This window comes from Danio aesculapii, chromosome 16 (assembly GCF_903798145.1).
Source record: "Danio aesculapii chromosome 16, fDanAes4.1, whole genome shotgun sequence".
Lineage (NCBI taxonomy): Eukaryota > Metazoa > Chordata > Actinopteri > Cypriniformes > Danionidae > Danio > Danio aesculapii.
The window spans coordinates 11,686,242-11,708,046 of record NC_079450.1 but is presented as its reverse complement, the minus strand read 5'-3'; the positions used below and the strand labels follow the sequence as shown (position 1 = coordinate 11,708,046).

Sequence of the window (21,805 nt, the reverse complement as noted above, 5' to 3'; positions counted from 1 at the left end):
AAACACTGCTTTATATTATTTCTGTATTTTTTTAAATATTAACTCAGCATTTTATTTTATTTTTTAACATTTTACAACGAATGTACTGCAGTAAAATAAAAAACAATCTCATTTATAATAGAATGGAGTTACACTAGATTTTGCATTGATTTGCTCACTGATGTCTTCTGTCCTCTATTTTTCGAGTGTCATTTTATGACATATTTATCACAGTTATTTAAATAACAATTTAATTCATTTAAAACATTTAATTGAAACATTTAATTTCATTTAGCTTTTTTTTTTGTAGCTCAGCAATAAAAAAACCCAACCCTCTCCATCATTCTCACTGGTCCAAGTCAAAGGTTAAAATGGGCCAACTTTGGCCCTAGTTTGGGTATCTCTGCTCACGTCATATCAAGAGGATGGTAAAATTAGCAGTGATGACAAATGTCTCGTTTTGAGCAGATATCTGGATGATTCATATATATAAGCTGCATTAAATGGAATGGATGTTGTGCACTTTCATTTCCCCTTGGGGAAAATCCTCTTTTACAGTTCACAATTATGAAGAGGGAAAAAAATCACATACTTTGTCCTAAAACATAAAAACAATTGTTTAATTTAATCAGGGGGGTTCAAACAGCAAGAAGGTACCTGGTTTGATCCCCGGCTGGGTCAGTTGACATTTCTGCGTGAAGTTTGCATGTTCTCCCCGTGTCTGCGTGGGTTTCCTCCGGGTGCTCCGGTTTCCTCCACAGTCCAAAGACATGCGCTATACTGTAGGTGAATTGAATAAACTAAATTGGATGAAGTGAATGATTGTGAATGAGTGTGTGGGTGTTTCCCAGTCCTGGGTTGCAGCTGGAAGGGCATCCGCTGTGTAAAACATATGCTGGATAAGTTGCCGGTTCATTCCGCTGTGGCAACCACAGATTAAAAAAGGGACTAAGCCAAAAAAAAAAAAATGAATGAATGAATAATAATAAAGATTAATAAAAAATAAATAAATGAAATTGAAAAATAAACATATTATTGCTCAGTTTAAGAATCAAGTTAGCCAGCAGATAATCTAAAAAGGGGCACCAGAACTTGTCAAAATAAATAAATAAATAATATTGCATAATAAATAAATAAATATTAATGCAATTAAAATGAACCATAAACATTCTGTTAAAACAAATAATAAATAATGTTTTTTTGTTGGACAGTTCTTAATAGAGGCGTCACGGTGGCGCAGTGGGTAGCGCTTTTTCCTCACAGCAAGAAGGTCACTGGTTCGAGCCTCGGCTGTGTCAGTTGGCATTTCTGTGTGGAGTTTGCATGTTCTCCCCGTGTTCGTGTGGGTTTCCTCCAGGTGCTCCAGTTTCCCCCACAATACAAACACATGTGGTATAGGTGAATTGGGTAAGCTAAATTGGCTGTAGTGTATGAGTGTGAATGAGTGTGAATGGATGTTTCCCAGTGATGGGTTGCAGCAGACAGGGCATTCGCTGCATAAAAACATATGTTGGATAAGTTGGCGGTTCATTCCGCTGTGGCGAACCCTGATTAATAAAGGGACTAAGCCGAAAGAAACAAAAATGATTGAATGAATGAATGAGTTCTTCATAGAACCCCTTTTTAATGAACATCTTAATAACATTTTGTGAAATAGAAAAGTTCTTTTTGGTGTTTAAGTTTTTGCCAATAAAGAAAATGAATATATATATATATATATATATATATATATATATATATATATATATATATATATATATATATATATATATATATATATATACAGTTTTACATTATAATGGCTCTTTATACAAAAAGCTAGATGCCTTTTACATTTTTCCTGTTTTTTTATTGCATTATAACACAAATATACAATAAAGCAAAATTCGATTAACAACTTTCATGTAGATTTACAGAACAGAGCACAAATAATAAGAGTACAGGAATCAGACAGTGAAATTCAGTACCTTTACGACCTTTTTTAAGACTCTCCCTGTACATTTTAAGACCTTAATACCACTTTTCAGTTTCAACTGGAAACACTGGTGAGATTTTAGCTTACAGTATATTTACTAAACAATAATGAAAGAAATGAACCCAAAACTAAACCATTATTCATATACTGAATAACAAATGCTATATAAAGGTTCTGCTATATAAACAGTCAACCTCACAGAAGATGTCTTTTACATTTGAGGACCATTTGGGAGTCTGTGTCTAACAGGTTTAAAACCCCTAGATTATCCAGAAATAACATGAATGTGCTCATACACACGCATTTGGGATTAAACTGTTTAGGATTCATCATTTATCGTCGCCTATTATTGGACATTACTGCTCTTCCTAGAAGCAGAAGTGAGCGCGCATGAATGCTGTGTCAGGATGAGGAAAGCGAGGAATTCCGCACGCAGATGCACGTGACCTTGACAGTGACGAGCGGATGCAGATACGTGACGGAAAGCGCGTGCACTGAACAGAGATTGCACAGAGGGCTGGTGCTTGGTGGGGGGTAGACAACCCTAAAATATCGAAATAAAGTTTAAGTTAAACATTAGTAGTGCCCCATATGTACTTATTATGTCATTTGAGCTTTATTCAGCTCTAAAAGAATCGTACTTTGCGTTTTTTTTTTTAATCTTACACGTTGTGCGTCGAGGTGATACATGTGCGACCTCGTGTGGACTAAATGTGCAACTACGAGAGAATCTTTTTTAAACGCTAAAAAAGTATTTAACAGTAAACTACTTTACTATTACCAGTAAACTATTATGGGAAAGATCTAGAGTTTGTTTAAAATAAATAATCTTCTGTGTTACATTTTCTCCTGGTTTTCTCGAACAGAGCTGAACAAGAAGGGGACTTTTCTTTTTGAAGCTTCACTGAAGGCGCCACCTGTTGGATTCAAAATGTAACTTGTTGGGTTGAAATGAAATGATGAAAATGAGGTCAGGTAGGACAAGCTAGCCAGGGGGGTTTGGATGGCTCGAAACACTCACCCCTTATTGACAAATGATACAAATTAGTTACATACATGAGCCCATTTGTCCTATTTTGTCTGCTATGCCATCATAAATTGTGAAATCCTCTTGGCTGTTGCTTTGGTGACTTCATCTAATCAGTTTTGTTCAATGCAAACTATTATTTTTCATAAGTCCAACATCCAGCTGCAGAGGGCGCAAAAAGGGGGTATGCAGTATATGCGGCGCATAGGGGCGCCACCAGGGCGCCACACGCCATTGTGCCAAAACTATTTTTGAAATTATCCCTATTAAAAGTTTCAAATAATAAAAATAAATAAATATGTTTTGTTAAAAATGTTTATTTTGCATTTTATACAAGTATAATATTGTATTTTATTAAGGAGCAGGTTGTCATTGTTCAAAAATGAACCAATGTGAATATAAAACCAACGTTACCTCAGTAAAGCAGACTAGGCTGATTAACGCTATTCACTGATAATTTGTTGTTAAACTAAATCAAAATCTTCATTATTGATGCTGTAATAGATTCCTTATAAAACTGAAAATAGTCACATTAATCGTTCGCCAGGTGATTTCAGTGGCTAAACAACACTTCTGTGCATATAACCCTTTCATAATACAACACAATCTACATCAGACTAAAAGAGTTTTAAAACATATCATTACCTGTCTAAAAGTAATACCTCAGCCATGGTGTCGTCCTTCCTCCAGCGTGCAAAAGTAACTCCAATATTGATTCAGTTTTGATTGAGCGTTTGTTTTTAGCGCTATCACTTGTGACCACGTGACAGCAGCCCACTTGAATGCGCATCGGCGGATCTGCGTGAACAGAGCTGTGCTGTTGTACAAATCTACATTTGCTGACAGACATTTTGGGCTACTTATCAGAATTATGGGAATTGTCGGCCCAACAAATTTTAATTGGATGAACTTTTTTTAGTCTTATGGCTCACCCAGAATATAAAAATATATACATTTAGATCATTTACTTTGATCATTACTGGTGGAATGTGAAGATACTTTCAACCAGCACAACAAAATGGTTTCTGAAAACAATCACCTACTGCACTTTTAAACGAATTAAGTGACACACATTCTCTAACAGTTTGTGGTATCAGATTTAATTGATGTGATGCTCTAAAAGAAAAAAACAATCTTGACCAAAGGACATATTATAAGTGGAATGATGCAATCAGCTCTAACTGCATCCCTAATACACTGTTTTCTGCACATTTACATTGAAAAATGTCAGCCAGAGGTGGAGAAGCTAAAACATGCATAATCTTGTAGACTACTACACAACCATTTTTAAACTTACCAATGTTTTCCCAACTAACAAGCAGGCTATGGGTTTTTAAATACAGGGTTTCTACAAGGTTCATCAAGTCAAATTTAAGACTTTTAAAGACCATTATGAATGAAATGTTACACAAGGTAAATGCTAAGGATTTTTTTTTCTAATAGACCAAATAAACAATTAAAAACAAATGTTATTGTAAAGAAGGTAATTAAACCATGTTTATAAACAGAAATATAAATAGAGTTGGTAAGTAGAGTTAATAAATAAACTTTTGTCTGAATGATAGTGATTGGATGGGTGTTGGCCCGATTGGGAAACTTTTCATAGGAAAATTAAGACCTGTTTTAAGACTGTTTTAAGACTTACAACACAATATTTCAGTAAATTTAAGACTTTCTAAGGCCTAAAATTGTTATTTTTTTAAATATAATGCATTAATGCACTACGATATCATTTGAAACTTTAGTTGATGAGTAATGTAGCTGTGTGAACATAAACAACATCTCTGAATGTAATATGCTCAAAGTTCAATGCAAAGGGAGACACTGGCTTTTACAGAGTTAGTTTAGCAAAGCCTACAGTAAACTAAGTTTGGGGACTACAAAAAATACATCCGGTCTAGTGAGATTAGATTAGATAGATTCAACTTTATTGTCATTACACATGTACAAGTACAGGGCAACGAAATACAGTTTAAACACAGTTTTTACAGTTCTAACCAGCAGTGCAATAGCAGCAAGTGCAGGATACAGGTATAAGTTATAAAGTGCAGTTATAGAAAAACTATGGTGATATTTACAGATGGATGTACTATGAACATTATATACAGGTTGTATTAGCTATGAACAGAGATTTACAATAAATGAATATATGTACAGGTTGCTATTAGTAATCAGAAATGTGCAGATAGATAAACATAATTACAAATGTTTATGTGCTGTGGGTATGTACAGTTCAAATAAATGAATCAGTGCAATGAATTTGTGCAATTTTTAAATGTGCAAATGTTAAATAGTACCGTGATTACGAGGAGTATAAGATAGAGGAGTGTGGGGGGTTTATTAGGGGGGCAAAAGAGTCAGTGAGGGGCAGAGTTCAAAAGGGAGACAAATCTGGGGAAAAAGCTGTTGCTCAGTCTGTTGGTTTTTGTCCAGGGGAACCTGAAGCGCCTGCCGGAAGGTAGGAGAGAAAACAGTCTGTGAGCAGGGTGAGAGGTGTCCTTAAGAATACTGCGTGCTCGGTGCAGACAGTGTTTCTTCTGGATGTCCTCAATGGCTGGCAGTGTAGTCCCTGTGATGCGTTGGGCAGTTTTCACCACCCGCTGCAGTGCCTTACGCTCAGCAACAGAGCAGCTTCCATACCAGACTGTGACACAGTTGGTCAGGATGCTTTCTATTGTGCAGCGGTAGAAGTTCACCAAGACAGCTGATGAAAGCTGGTTCTTCTTAAGTTGCCTCAAGAAAAATAGGTGCTGGTGAGCCTTCTTGACCAGGCTGGAGGTGTTGGTGGTCCAGGAAAGGTCCTTTGAGATTTGGGTCCCCAGGAACTTGAAGGATGAGACAGGCTTAACGGCCATCCCATTGACGTGGATGGGATCATGTGAGCCTGTTCGTCCCTTCCTGAAGTCCACAATGAGCTCTTTGGTCTTGTTGGTGTTAAGGAGCAGATTATTGTCAGTGCACCAAGTGGCCATATGCTGTATCTCCTCCATGTAGGCAGTCTCATCATTGTTGCTGATTAGACCAATCACTGGGGTGTCATCTGCAAATTTGATGATGGTGTTGGATCTGTTCACAGGCCTATAGTAGGGGCGTGACGCTGTTCCTGGTGACGTGAAGCCGATCTGCGAATCACTGCATTTATGTTAGCTGACCAATCAGAGCCTCTTGAGGGCGGGCCTTTCAGAGGAACTAGGAAATATGACAGTCATTTTCATGTTAGCTGAGTAGCTGTATATAATCAAAGTAAGATATATGAAAAAATAATGTGATTTTCTACAAATGAAGAATGAGCACACATTGCTTTACATCTATAAACACAACCTCTCTCTCTCTCTCTCTCTCTCTCTCTCTCTCTCTCTCTCTCTCTCTATATATATATATATATATATATATATATACATATATATATATATATATATATATATGTACATATATATGTGTGTGTGTATGTGTGTGTGTGTGTGTGTGTGTGTGTGTGTGTGTGTGTGTGTGTGTATATATATATATATATATATATATATATATATATATATATATATATATATATATATATATATATATATATATATATATATATATATATATATATATATATGTACGGCATGTGTGTGTGTGTGTGTTTGTAATTTGAAACAATTCAGCTACTGTTTTGTTCATCAAACACCAAATGATCACTGTTGGCACACTTTTAAAATTAAGAGAATCAAATGTGTTTGTATTCTGCACCCAACAATGACAGCAGCTTATTTATGTATATGTATACTTTTACATGCATTTTAATGTATTATAACCTTTAAGACAATCGCCATAATAATAATAACGATGCCGAGACCAACACCAAAGTTGTTCAGGGTTTGTGCCTTTTTGGAGTTCTTCTCTGCCAATTCACGCTGTCCTGCCAAATTGGCATTCCAAGTCTGTAAAAACAATAGTAAAAAATATTAATCATTAACTGTTACCCATTAATACCGTTATCCACTTCTGTTTTATTCTCAGTGTTTTTATTTATTTTTATTCAGTATCATGTGGAGAACTTTTCAAATGAGAGAGCAAATGAGCAAAACTGACCCAGCCGAGGCTTGAACCGGCAACCTTCTTGCTGTGAAAGAAGTTTTTTTTAAACTGTACAGACTGTATTTTCTATCCTCCCCCTACCCCTAAACCTCACAAGAAACAATTTGCATTTTTACAATCACAAAACATATACAAAATACAGTATATGAGCTGTTTTCCCCATAGGGACCAAAAAATGTCCCCACAAGGTCAAAATTTACTGGTATTGTTATACTTGTGGACACACAAACACACACACACAGAGCTTACATATATAACACATACACTCACCAGCTACTTTATTAGGTACACCTTACGAACACTAAGTTGGACCCCCTTTTTCCTTCAGAACTGCCTTAATGCTTCATGGCATAGATTCCACAAGGTAGTGGAAATATTCCTCAGAGATTTTGGTCCATATTGACATGATAGCATCACACAGTTGCTGCAGATTTGTTGGCTGCACATCCATGATGTGAATCTCTCGTTCCACCACATCCCAAAGGTGCTCTATTGGATTGAGGTTCTAGTGACTGTGGAGGCCATTGTCAGTCCGACAATGAGTGAGTACAGTGAACTCATTGTCATGTAATCAGTCGGAGATGATTCACGCTTTGTGAGATGGTGTGTTGTCCTGGTACTAATGGGCCCAAAGTGTGCCAAGAAAATATCCCCCACACCATTACACCACCACCAGCCTGAACCATTGATACAATGCAGAAGTGATCCATGCTTTTATGTTGTTGAAGCCAAATTCTGACCCTATCATCCAAATGTCTCAGCAGAAATCGAGACTCATCAGACCAGGCAAAGTTTTTCCAATCTTCTATTGCCTAATTTTGGTCAGCCTATGTGAAATGTACCCTCACTTTCCTGTTCTTAGCTGACAGGAGTGGCACCCGCTATGGTCTTCTGCTGCTGTAGCTCATCCGCCTCAAGGTTGGACGTGTTGTGTGTTCAGAGATGCTCTTCTGCATACCTCAGTTGTAACGAGTGGTTATTTGAGTTACTGTTGCCTTTCTATCAGCTGGAACCAGTCTGGCCATTTTCCTCTGACCTCTGGCATCAACAAGGCATTTGTGCCTACAGAACGCCCACTGCCGCTCACTGGATATTTTCTCTTTTTCGGGCCATTCTCTGTAAACCGTAGAAATGGTTGTGCGTGAAAATCCCAGCAGATCAGCAGTTTCTGAAATACTCAGCCCAACCATGCCACCTAATAAACCATGCCTTGTACAACCAATAAACAACCATGCCATGTAACTAATAAAGTGGCCGGTGAATGTACTGTATATCAAGTGCAAATATGATTTGATGGAATTTTTTTGTTCTTAGAAATAAATTACATGATTGGATACTACTGATTAGGCTACTTTCATGTAACATCCACCCAAATATATATATATATATATATATATATATATATATATATATATATATATATATATATATATATATATATATATATGGTGAATATATATATTCCAAATATATATATATATATATATATATATATATATATATATATATATATATATATATATATATATATTCCAAATAAATATATATATATATATATATATATATTATGAATAAACCTGTCCTGTTTGCATTGCTTTAATATTTGTGACACAAACAATATTCAAAGAAGAAAAATGAAACAGAAATGTTAGTGCTGTATGTCAAACATGTATGTCAAGAAAGGAAATAACTAACCACTGAAATAATTAATAATGCATAATATTTAGCCAAACCGTCTGAAGAGTAAATCACTCATGATGTAAAGATTTTTATGTAAGATAACTGAACCCCCCCTCCTTCCACTCCTCATTCAAAAAGGTTTAGAGACCAGATAGAGAAATAAAACTGATGTAAAAGTAATAAAATAACACTTAAATGGTTCTTGATATCAATAATTTACACATAAATATTAACATACACATTTCATTAAGTAAATAAATAGCACAGATTTTTGATGAACCATTATTTGTCCAAATTACAGACTATAGAATGATGGAAATTTGATTTGTTTTGCTTTTATCACCTGCATTTCATAATAAAATAAACTTTTCACACCTTATAAATAATCATTTTTATAGTAATTTTTCATTTCATTGATCACCAAATTACCTATTCATATATATACCTATACATATATATATATGGAGTATATATATATATATATATATATATATATATATATATATATATATATATATATATATATATATATATACATACACATATACACACTGTATACTAAACTCTGAGATCTAAACCTTAGCATAGAAACATTTGGGCTTTTAAATAATTTTTATATCAACAATTTTGTGGACAAGTTGTGCACGTATGGAATGCAGTTTAATTTAATTAAGTTTACACAAAGATTAAAGAAATGTAATAAATAATTAAAATATTAAGAAGTAAAACTTACAGAGACGGAAAATATCAGCGCTGCGATGCCCAGAGGGAAACAGCAGCAAAACAGGTTGAAGATGGAGTAACACAGGTAATCTGGCGGTGGAGTTTGCAGTGGAGCAGCGGTCACAAAAACTGCAGGCTGCACCGAGACCACCGCTTGTCCTGGATGTGGCCCTTGAACACAGGGGCCTTGAGGGACCGACTGGCCTGGATAGTATGGAGTATATGGAGGTGGACTGTCCTGGTAGACAGGTGGTGGTGAAAATTGAGATTTCTCAGGTGAATTCAGCATGGGATCCATTCTCCTGCTTTTGTTTTCTTTGTATGGAGATGAATGCACTGCTGTACTCTGCTGTCCTGATGGTCAATGAATGTAGACAGTGTGTGGGAGGATTCAGTATACTTTGAGGAGGAGGGACAAGAACATGTGACTGCAGGGCACCCCTTGTCTGGTCTTGTCACGCTGCAAAAATTGCAGGGATCCACTAAAGTCTTTCATGTTGTCCCAACACAAATAAATTAAGTTAAGCTAAGAAATTGGAGTGGACTGAACATAAAACAATTATGTCGTCCTAAAAAAATCTCAAGATAAAGCTCAGTTTAAACAAGCAGCAAAATATTTGAGTGCATCTACGCTGGGATTTTCATGGGAAATGTAGGTCTATCAAGGAATAGTTTGAATCTCCATCATGTTGATGTGTTTTGAGGATGTTTTCTTCTTTTGTCTTAAAGGTTTAGGACAACCTGGAGTACTTTTTAAAAGATTTTAACAGATTTGTGTGTGTTTATCATCATTTAAGACAACTTTAACAGCTGTTAGCTTTAATTGTGGGGGAAAATATTGATATTGCAAAAATGGATTGCTTTTGTCAGCTAATTCCATCTTCTAGGCTTAAAAATTATTACTGGAGGGGGGGGGGATCAAAAAAAAATTCTTCACTTTTGGACTTTAGTGGAACAGTAAATATAACAAAAATCTAATATAAAACAAATAGCACCTCAACTTAAAATACCCGGCAGGCAATCCCAAATTTACATATCTCACAGTCTGCTATGGCAATGTTGTCATCATCAACTTTATAATACCTCCAGACTGCAGACATATTCGCGCTGTCACATCCCCGGCTTGTTCCTGCTCACCCAATCACCACTCTCCTTCACAAACCACCTCCATCCAATCCCGCAAACACTCACAGGCATTCTAATTACCTGCACCTGTTCCCCTTCATCAAAGGACACTAGTGATGGGAAGTTCGGATCATTTTACTGACTCGGATCTTTGAGTCTCGTTCATTGAGATGAACGAATCTTTTTTCGAGTCATTTCGTTCATTTGGTTCAATTTGTCAAAATATGATTAAAATGTTACGAATTGCTTCCCAACACTTCAACAACGAGCCCAAAAGGTTGATCACACGACAAATAAGTCATAAATAGAATACTATAGGAAGGAGAAAATAATAATTCAGTGTTTACCTACTCTTTTGTCTATAAAGGTATTTTAGTCTCTTTGCTCAGCTCACCTCTTCATGTCTTCAAATGTCAGTGGTTCATCACATTACACTGACAGTCACATATAATCTTAAACAATGTACACAGTCTGAGCCGATAGGATTCATGATGATTAGTTCACCTTTCGAGTCCTCTGGTTCTTGAGTCATTTGTTCAAACCCGAGGACTCGAGAGGTGAACGGATCGAATCTCTTTCTGGCTCTAAATGCATATGATTGGCCCTTGATGAACGAATGACTCAAACCCGATAGAGGACTCGAGAGGTGAACGGATCAATTCTCTTTCCAGCTCTAAACGCATATGGTTGGCCCGTGAGGAACGAATGACTCAAACCCGATAGAGGACTCGAGAGATGAACGGATCAATTCTCTTTCCGGCTCTAAACGCAAATGATTGGCTTCTGCCTTTCCCTCTATTACATTTAACATTTTCTTAAAACCTGAAGTTTTTACTACCGATTAAGGTCTCTAGGTGATCGGTACATTTATAGCTTTGGATATGATATCCACAGCTATAAATGTACTGATCGCCTCTGTGATTTGTTTTGCCTGTTAGAATCTGTAGGAATTGCCTGTCTGAATGCTACCGCTGCTGAAAAATCCAGCTTAAACCAGCCTAGGCTGGTTGGCTGGTTTTAGCTGGTTGACCAGCCTGGTTTTAGAGGGGTGGTCTTGTCCTGGTCTTAGCTGGTCAGGCTGGAAAATGACCAGCTAAATCCAGCTAAAACCAGCTTGACCAGCCTGGTTTAAGCTGAACATAGCTGGTTTTGGCTGGGCTCCCAGCCTGCCTAGGCTGTTCAAGCTGGTTTTAGCTGGTCATTTTCCAGCCTGACCAGCTAAGAAATGGCAGGAAACCAGCCTGGAAATGGCCAAAACCCCTCTAAAACCAGGCTGGTCAACCAGCTACAACCAGCCAACTAGCCTAGGCTGGTTTAAGCTGTTTTTTTCAGTAGGGCGAAGATAGTTGCATGTAGTGCGCGTTTCCAGTTTTTATCTAATTGTAGTTACTGATTTTGTGATGTCAGTGTAAATGCTCAAATATTGACATGCTCAAATATTACAGCTAATATAGCTTATTGTCATAGCAGATGTCATTGTTTTTTCCACCACTCTCTTGCCATTACCCTCATAACTTACAGGGAAACCAAAGTGCTCCCAAACGCCAGACCCGCTGTTACCAAATTACTCATTATGCTTTGTGTGTATGCGCAAGGAGAATGCTAAGAACTTCCAGTTGGCAGCTGATGCGTATAAACATTCGGACAGCTTTGAAATGATCGTTTTAATCTGTTTTATCTGCTTTTATCATCTTTGAACTAATACTGTTGTCGATCAGCGCCACCTCCTGGACTGATCATTTAAAAAATGTGATCTAATGGGATGGAAAACAACTGCTGTGAGGCATTTTCCCCTCGTTGTCAGACCGCATCTTGTGCTGTTTAAATGAAGCCTCGTCATCGCTAAAGTCAACATTTTCTCTTTCTTTCAAATATATAACCAACACAAACACATGTAATTTACCAAAATGTTTGACACATGAAACCTACTGTACTGTCCCTCTAACACACTGATTCAATAACTGTGCTAAAGTGAAAATAAAGTGACATTTTGAAATGACAGAAAAACACAAACCGTAGTGAATACTACACACTAAATGAAACATAAATGGCTCCCGATTAGAATCAACATGCAGATCAGCCAGCAGAGTATCAGTAACAGACTTTTATTGGTCATTTTTGTAAATTACATGACTTGCATAACGTTACCTGTTAAGTTTCATGCCAGTAATCTGGTTTGCTCTAAAATAGGTTTCTGAAGACCAAAAAAAGCTACAATTATAGGAGTGGCCAACTATCGCCATTTTGTTTGCGTGTCAATGCACTGACCGGGGATATTAAACAAGGGCAAAGAGGCGGAGCTACAGACGCCTGCTAGCATTTTGCTTAGATGGGCTTTTCTTTGGGAGAAATGCTTAATACTTCATTACCTGCGACTTGCTACTTTATAAATGGGAGGTAGGACAATCTGACAAGGTAGGACAAATCGACAGAACAACAGCTAATAGCGAAACTGACTAACAGCCCAGGTAGCAAAGCATTCTGGCCCAGATTTGGCATAAATATGGCACAGCAGGCATTCATCCGGCACTGGCATTCAGCATGTGGGCCAAACATGGCTTTGGTTTGGCAGAGGTGGAACCGTCTTTAAGGCGGCACACAATACTTGGGCCAGAAGTAAAATGTAGTATTGGGCCCAAATGTTAATAACTGATATGTGGGCCATGTAAGTTTGGCCTGTCTTGACCCACTTTTAAAATATATTTTTTATTATTTTCAAATAAAGAAAAAAATTCTACCAATCGGGTCGCTTTGAGAAAAAGCACACCCATAGCAAGCCTATAGCCAATGATTTATGATTTTATCAATTTCATTGCAGTCGTGACACACCAACATATCTGGCCCAGTTCAGGCTCAGTTATGGATTATTAACTTGGCTGAGACTTGGCCCAGATATGGTCCATGTTTGGCCCTTGTCTGGAAGCCGGACTTGGTCCAGTCATGTACCGTAATTCACTGCAGCATGTGGGCCAAGCAAAAGCTGATTGTGTGGGCCAGAGCTGGGCCAGAGATATTTTGCTATGTGGGAGTATATTCACAGCAGAGGCAAAGAGCATGCTTGTAGGGCCGTGATGCTTTTCCTGGTGACATGGAGCTGATCCGCGAATTACAGCACATTATGTTAGCTGACCAATCAGAGCCTCTTGAGGGCAGGCCTTTCAGAGGAACTAGGAAATATGACAGTCGTTTTCATGTTAGCTGAGTAGCTGTATATAATCAAAGTAAGATATATGAAAAAATAACGTGATTTTACAGCTTTAAAACATTCTCTGTTTCTATGTGTGTGTGTGTGTTTGCAATTTAAAACAATTCAGTAGCCAAATAAAATTAGTGTTGTTTTATTCATGATAAATGCAACATGCCGGTACTGCTTTTGTTCATCAAACACCGAATGATCACTGTTGGCACACTTTTAAAATGAAGAAAATCCAAATTTGTTAGTTTTCTGCACCCAACAATGACAGCAGGTCATTTGTGGATATGTATACTTTCCACATGCATTTTAATGTAACACAACGTTTAAGATAATAATCAATGTAATAGAAACGATGCCGAGACCAACACCAACGTGGTTCAGGGTTCTCGCCGTTTTGGAGTTCTTCTCTGCCAATTCACGCTGTCCTGCGAAATTGGCATTTCGAGTCTGTAAAACAATAGTAAAATATTAATCATTATCTGCTACCCATTAATACCGTTATCCACTTCTGTTTCATTCTGTTTCATTCCATTTTATTTATTTTGATTCAGTATCATGTGGAGAACTTTTCAAATGAGAGAGCAAATGTGTTTTTGGACTCTTTGTATTCATTTTCTCTGTTCACTCCCTGTATTCTGCTGGCAGGGTTGCCAGGTTTTCATAACCAAACTAGCCCAATGGCAGTCGTCATATTGCAAGTAGTAAAGGGGGGAGAGCTTTCAGATTTAGTCAAGTAATTCTTAATTTGTGTTCCAAAGATGAATGTCTCACTTTTCTAAGGTAATTTGCTTGTTTAGATTAAACTTTTTACAAACAAACAAAGAACATATGTGTTGTTTTTATTGAATAGTCAAGTCACAACAACATGTCTAAGCATTTTATGTATTCTATTTATGACAGTATTATTGTTATTGATGCTAATATTCTTGTCACAGGCTATAAAACCCCCAAAGGCTGTAGAAAGCTTTCATTAAACTGATCTGAGCCCACACCTGCCAAACTTATTTGTTTTTCAAATCAATGTACCACAGAGGAAAGGGTTAAATGAAATCACGAAGGACCGCCCATTTAAACACGTGCAAAGTTTGCCGCAATACTTACGTTTTATCTCCTGTAGTTCTGATCAGCGAGGACGACTATTAAATGTTAAACTACTTTTGAACAGTTATTTTATAGTGCAATAACATTTCACCATTTTACAATTTACTGTATTTTTGATGAAGGAAATTCAGCCTTGTTGAGAAGAAGCTTATTTTAAAATCCCCAAACTTTTGACCGGTAATGTATATCAACACATATATCAGATGCAAAAATGATTTGATAGAATTTTTTTGTTCTTAGAAATAAATTACATGATTGCACACCATTGATTAGGTTACTTTTATGTAACACCCCCTAATGAAGAATTTATAGGAAAACAAAAGTTAAATAAGGGACCAAAAAAATAAAAAATAAATAAAATAAATAAATAAATAAATAAATGAATGTATGTATATATATATATATATATATATATATATATATATATATATATATATATATATATATATATATATATATATATATATATATATATATATATATATATATATATATATATATATATATATATTCATTCATTCATTCATTGTCTTTTCGGCTTAGTCTCTTTATTAATCCGGGGTTGCCACAGCGGAATGAACAGCCAACTTATCCACCATATGTTTTACGCAGCGGATGCCCTTCCAGCTGCAACCCAGAACTGGGAAACATCCATACACACTCATTCACACACATACACTACAGACAATTTAGCCTACCCAGTTCATCTATACCACATGTCTTTGGACTTGTGGGGGAAACCGGAGCACCCGGAGGAAACCCACATATATATATTAGTTTCCCAGAGATGAGTTGCGGCTGGAAGGGTATCCGCCGCGTAAAAACGTGCTGGATAAGTTGGCAGTTCATTCCGCTGTGGCGACCCCGTATTAATAAAGGGACTAAGCCGAAAAGAAAGTGAATGAATGAATATATATATTAGGCATGGGCCAGTATAGGAATTCTGACACTTTGATGACCGTGGATAAAAATATCATGGTTTCACGGTATTTTGATTACTGCGCTAAAATATATTCTTTTGAAATTACTGAGTAAAAAACTAAAACTTTTTTCCCCTTTCAAAACAATACATTTCATTTTAAGAAATATTTATAATAGTTTGGAGCAGTAAACATGTCAGGCTAAATAATTCAAATGAATCATTGACTAATGACGCCTTCATTAGTTTCAAAGCACATTTCTTTCCTGTTTAAAATCTTCTGCTGAAGATACTGTTGTCCTAAAAAACAAACAAAAAAGTTTACATATACCTTAGGAACGATTTAACAGAAAATTTGGGCGGTTTTAAAACCCTGACTTTTTCCAAACAACAGTATACCTTAAAAAACGGTAATTGTCCCATGCCTAACATATACATACATATCTATATATCTGTATATATCTATCTATCTATCTATCTATCTATCTATCTATATATATATATATATATATATATATATATATATATATATATATATATATATATATATATATATATATATATATATATATATATATATATATATATATATATATAGTTGAAGTCAGAATTATAAGCCCCCCTGAATTATTTCAAACATAATAGTTTTAATAACTCATTTCTAATAACTGATTTATTTTATCTTTGCCATGATGACAGTAAATAATATTTGACAAGATATTTTTTAAGACACTTCTATACAGCTTAAAGCGACGTTTAAAGGCTTAACTAGGTTAATTAGGTTAACTAGGCAGGTTAGGCAAGTTATTGTATAAGAATGGTTTGTTCTGTGGACTAAAAATTAGCTTAAAGGGGTTAATAATTTTGTCCCTAAAATGGTTTTTAAAAAAATTAATAACTGCTTTTATTCTAGGCAAAATAAAACAAATAAGACTTTCTTCAGAAGAAAAAAATATTATCAGACATACTGTGAAAATGTCCTTGCTCTGTTCAAACATCATTTGGGAAATATTTAAAAAAGAAAAAAAATTCAAATGGGGGCTAATAATTCTGACTTCAACTGTATATATATATATATATATATATATATATATATATATATATATATATATATATATATATATATATATAAGAACATTAAATGAGGCCTTTCCCCTAAAAAATAGAAATGTTTGGCAAAGCTAATTGAAAATATGACCAGCATGCACTTTTTTATTTAAAGGGCACCTATGATGAAAATCATCTTTTGTAAGCTGTGTGTAAACTGTGTGTAGGTATAGTGTGTCCACAGTCATATTGGGGTGATATAAAGACAATAAGCCTCTTTTTTAATTTCCTGATGTTAAAATAAGATACAAATCCCTCCCATTTTGAGGCCGACTGCAACTTGATGTAGGAGTGCCGTTTCCCTGTCCACCGAATTGATTGACAGCTGTGTATTAACATGTCTCTGTAGTAACGCATATAATCATATCAACAAGACAGGATGTGCACAAAGCAACCAGGAATAAAAGGTCTGTTCAGCTCACTAGGATCATCAATCATCCTCAAACGTGATCAAGAGTGAGTTTTACAAGTTTAAAATGTTTTTAAAATAGAGCATGTGTGTAATAACTTACAGCGATTTACTTTAGCTTTACTTTATCACCACAGCCACATGTCAGAACAATTATAAAAGAAGAACCTTCAATCCCGGTTTGTAGACGTCAAATCAGATTTATTTTGTACATTAACATAACAGACATCCATACAGAAGTGGATATTAATGTATATTCTGTCACATTTGCCGTGCAAAAACAGTGCAAAGCTTAACGCGCGTGCTGTTTGTGTGTGTGTCTGTGTGTGTGAACTTTGTAACGACATTGTGTGTGTGACTCATCGTTGCAAATCAACAACAAATGCGTCAAATAATCATTGGGAAAGTTCTTACTGAAATATTTCTCACAAACGTTACGCAAGATCTGCTTCCCTCGTGTTTTTCTGTTGTCTGACGCAGCCGAGGGTCGGAGATTGATGCACACTCTGACACGCATGTGGGAACGGTGGGCAGGGAGGACTAGCATTAAAGCCACAGGCCACAAAAACAGCTACGAGATGCTCAGAGCTGAAAATCACAAACTTTCTGAAGGCTATAATACATAATCTGATGAGTGTTTTGAGATGAAGCTTTACAGACACATTCTGGAGATACAAAAGACTTCTCTTAAATCTGGAAAAAGGGGTAAACTAGGTGCCCTTTAATCAAATTATATTTAGTACTGCACTATATAAGGAAAATAATGAATAAATAAATACTTCTTTAGACCTCTTTCAAAATGATATAAATTATTTTAGTCTTTGTAAGCAACTCCACACCTCCCCCCTTGCTCTTTACTGGAAGCCTAAAACAAGACTCACCCTTTTTCAGTTAATAACGAAACTTATTATTGATTAAGATTACAGAACAAATATTCAGGCAGTGTATATCATGCTTTCTAAAAACTATATTTTTATGAAGAAACATGTCCAACAATCACAGAAACAAATGAAAAAACGTCTTAAAATGTTCTGAAATCAGTGATATACAGTACACTGTATGCACACACACACACACACACACACACACACACACACGCACACACACACACACACACACACCCAAAGGCCAAACAACTGGACCCACCACCCACATAACATGTTTTGGAAGATTGGCAAGTTACTGCATGAATAAACCTGTCCTGTTTGCATTGCTTTCATATTTGTGACACAAACGACATTTAAAGTGAAAACTGAAAAATATTGAAGTGCTGTACATCAAACATATATGTCAAGAAAGGAAATAATTAACCACTGAATTATAATAATGCATAATGTTTAGCCAAATCATCTGAAGAGTAAATCACTCATGATGTAAAGATTTTTATTCCTGGTGTAAAGAACTGACCCACCCCGCCCCACACCTCACTCAAAAAGGTTTAGAGACCAGATAGAGAAATAAAACTGATGTAAAAGTAATAAAATAACACATAAATGGTTCTTGATATCAATAATTTACACATAAATATTAACATACACATTTCATTAAGTAAATAAATAGCTCAGATTTTTGATGAACCATTATTTGTCCAAATTACAGACTATAGAATGATGGAAATTTGATTTGTTTTGCTTTTATTGTCTGCATTTCATAATAAAATAAACTTTTCACATGTTATAAATAATCATTTTTGTAATCATTTTGTTTTCAGTTGTTAATTCATATTGTATACTAAACACTGAGATCTAAATCTCAGTATAGAGACATTTGGGCTTTTATATCATATAACAATTTTGTGGACAAGTTGTACAAACATCGAATGCAGTTTAATTTAATTTAGGTTACACAAAGATTAAGGAAATGTAATAAATAATTAAAATATTAAGAAGTAAAACTTACAGAGACGGAAAATATCAGTGCTGCGATGCCCAGAGGGAAACAGCAGCAAAACAGGTTGAAGATGGAGTAACACAGGTAATCCGGCAGTGCAGATTGCAGGGGAGCAGCGGTCACAAAAACTGCAGGCTGCACCGTGACCACCGTTTGTCCTGGATGTGGCCCTTGAACATAGGGACCCTGCGGGACTGACTGGCCTGGATAAGATGGAGGATATGCAGGTGGACTGTCCTGGTAGACAGGTGGTGGAGGAAATTGAGATTTCTCAGGTGAATTCAGCATGGGATCCATTCTCCTGCTTTTGTTTTCTTTGTATGGAGATGAATGCACTGCTGTACTCTGCTGTCCTGATGGTCAATGAATGTAGACAGTGTGTGTGGGGATTTAATATACTTTGAGGGGGAGTGACAAGAACATGTGGTCTTGTCACATGTTGTAAAAAAAATGCAAGGATCCATACAAGTCATTTATCTCAACACAAATCGATTAAGTTAACCAAATTGGAGTGGATTAAACATAAAACAATTATGTTGTCCTAAAAAAATCTCAAGATAAATCTGACGAAGTTTTTTTATTCCCTAAAATTATTCTCTAAAAATGTGTTTTAGTACAGTTGGTATTATGTAAGAGTGTGTGCAGCAAACATGCCTGCATGTGAACTAAAGATTCTATGGTATGTAAAAGTAAGCAGTTAACATGAGCCAGGCTAAAAATTGGGTTTGTGTAAGATGAATAAACCCACTGAGGAGAAACACTATGAGAAAGCTATTGTGAAGAATGACTGATCATATAGAATAACTGACTATGTAAAACACTGGTTATACAGTGCATCCAGAAAGTATTGATAGCGCTTCACTTTTTCCACATTTTTTTATGCTACAGCCTTATTCCAAAATGGATAAAATTCATTTATTTCCTCAAAATTCTACACACAATACCCCATAATGACAACGTGAAAAAAGATTATTTTGAAATTGTTGCAAATTTATCATAAATAAAAAACCTAAAAAAAAAAAAATCACGTGTACAGAAGTATTCAAAGCCTTTGCCGTGAATCTCTAAAATGAGCTCAGGTACAGTCTGTTTCCACTGATCATTCTTGAGATGTTTCAGCAGCTTAATTGGATGAGCACTCCAGACCCATCACGAAGCAGTTTTTTTTTTTTTAATTTTGAGGTAGATTTGAACTAAAAGAAGGGGGTTTCATGACCCTTTAATGCTCTGGCACTCGATCTTAGATGCAGGGCTGGATTAAGAACATATTTGGCCCTGGGGCTAAAGCAATGGGGTATATGCCAAAGCATGCTAATAGGACTTTTAATTTGCCAGTCACCTGGGTTAATCGTTTCCGGTGAATTGTATGCCAATGCAAAAGGCCTGTTTAAGGTCTGTTTTCTTTAAAAATCAGCGATCTCCACTGGCTAAGTGATATCCGATATAAAGTGGGTTTCAGATTGTACAAGAAGCACTGCATTAAATAACATTTTTCCCCGCCATGTCTTTATAATATAAGCATTTATTTTACCTCAGTATATTCAATGGAGCTTCTGCGCTAGCCTGCCGATTCTGACAGGGCGCGTGCGAGTAAACGGCTTTTTGGCTCGTTTTACGCTTGAGCAACTAAATGAATGCCAAAGTCTGTTTAACTGGTTGTATGTGAATTACATTACAACATTGATGCTGTAAAAGGAACCGTATAAAATAGAAAAAAACCCACAATAACAGGTCACCGGAAGTTTATCAGTACGGGAAACACACTAGCTCGGCATATACCCTATCCCAAGGGCCCCATTTATTTTATCATCTCACAAAAGTAGCTTTTTTGCTATTATTATTAATTTGCTAATTGGTATTATTATCTAATTTTCCACCATTTGATTTATATTTGATTATTATAAATGGTTTCTATTTTACTTAAAGTGTCATGAAACCCCCCTCTTTAGGTTCAAGTCTACCTCAGAATAATAAAAAAAAAGCTCTGAGATGGGCGTGGAGTGCTGAGAGCAGAGAGAGGAGTGAGCGTGGCTGACAGAGCAGGGAGAAAGAGAGGAGCAAACCCACTCAGTTGGCTCACAAAATGAGACACTAACCATGAGGAGACGAGATGATTTTATAATTTACAAAGTTAAAATGCAAACAAATAAACAGTAAGTAATTAAATTCGCTGCTACATAAGTCATTTTCCATTTTCCATAATTTCATTTTCACATAACCACAGTTTGTTATATCATTATAAAGATAATCGTGTTTATATAAACACTAAAAATGAGGAGTCAATCCCTGGGTCTGAATGCAGACACAGTGAATAGCAGTGCAGCAGGTCTCTTTCCCTATCTATTCCAACCATTAGCCCTGCCGATAATCTGGAGGATTTTAAACATATAGGCAAACACAGCAGCACGGATATAGACGATGTGTCTGAATGATAATGAACTCAACTGATAAAAGACAAAGTCCACCATTCTCCAATTCTTGTACAGCTCTCTCGACAAAAATGCAGCATCGCTGGGAAAAAACACATACAACCCGTGCCGTCCGCAAACGGTCTCACCTAGTCATTGGGTCTCACAGTTTGGCAGGTCTGCCTTGTCTTC

The 21,805-nt window shown here is 36.1% G+C and overlaps 2 protein-coding genes across 3 annotated transcripts; both read right to left on the bottom strand.

The window, feature by feature from the left end:
- Positions 1-6,081: 6,081 nt before the first annotated feature.
- Positions 6,082-9,991, bottom strand: LOC130243193 (trafficking regulator of GLUT4 1-like). Of its 2 annotated transcripts, XM_056475277.1 has the most exons (3): positions 9,469-9,991; positions 6,773-6,898; positions 6,082-6,170 (listed from the first exon to the last, which is right to left on the bottom strand). In XM_056475277.1, the coding sequence occupies exons 1-3, from the start codon at positions 9,754-9,756 to the stop codon at positions 6,162-6,164; spliced, it is 423 nt and encodes a 140-aa protein (XP_056331252.1). In that variant the 5' UTR covers positions 9,757-9,991; the 3' UTR covers positions 6,082-6,161. The 2 variants fall into 2 exon arrangements, with proteins under 2 accessions (XP_056331252.1, XP_056331251.1); XM_056475276.1 differs by lacking the exon at positions 6,082-6,170 and having other exon boundaries at positions 6,586-6,898.
- A 3,914-nt stretch (positions 9,992-13,905) lies between these two features.
- On the bottom strand, positions 13,906-19,582 carry LOC130243192 (dispanin subfamily A member 2b-like). The gene is made up of 2 exons (XM_056475275.1): positions 19,215-19,582; positions 13,906-14,226 (listed from the first exon to the last, which is right to left on the bottom strand). The coding sequence occupies exons 1-2, from the start codon at positions 19,500-19,502 to the stop codon at positions 14,086-14,088; spliced, it is 429 nt and encodes a 142-aa protein (XP_056331250.1). The 5' UTR covers positions 19,503-19,582; the 3' UTR covers positions 13,906-14,085.
- Between the last annotated feature and the right edge of the window lie 2,223 nt (positions 19,583-21,805).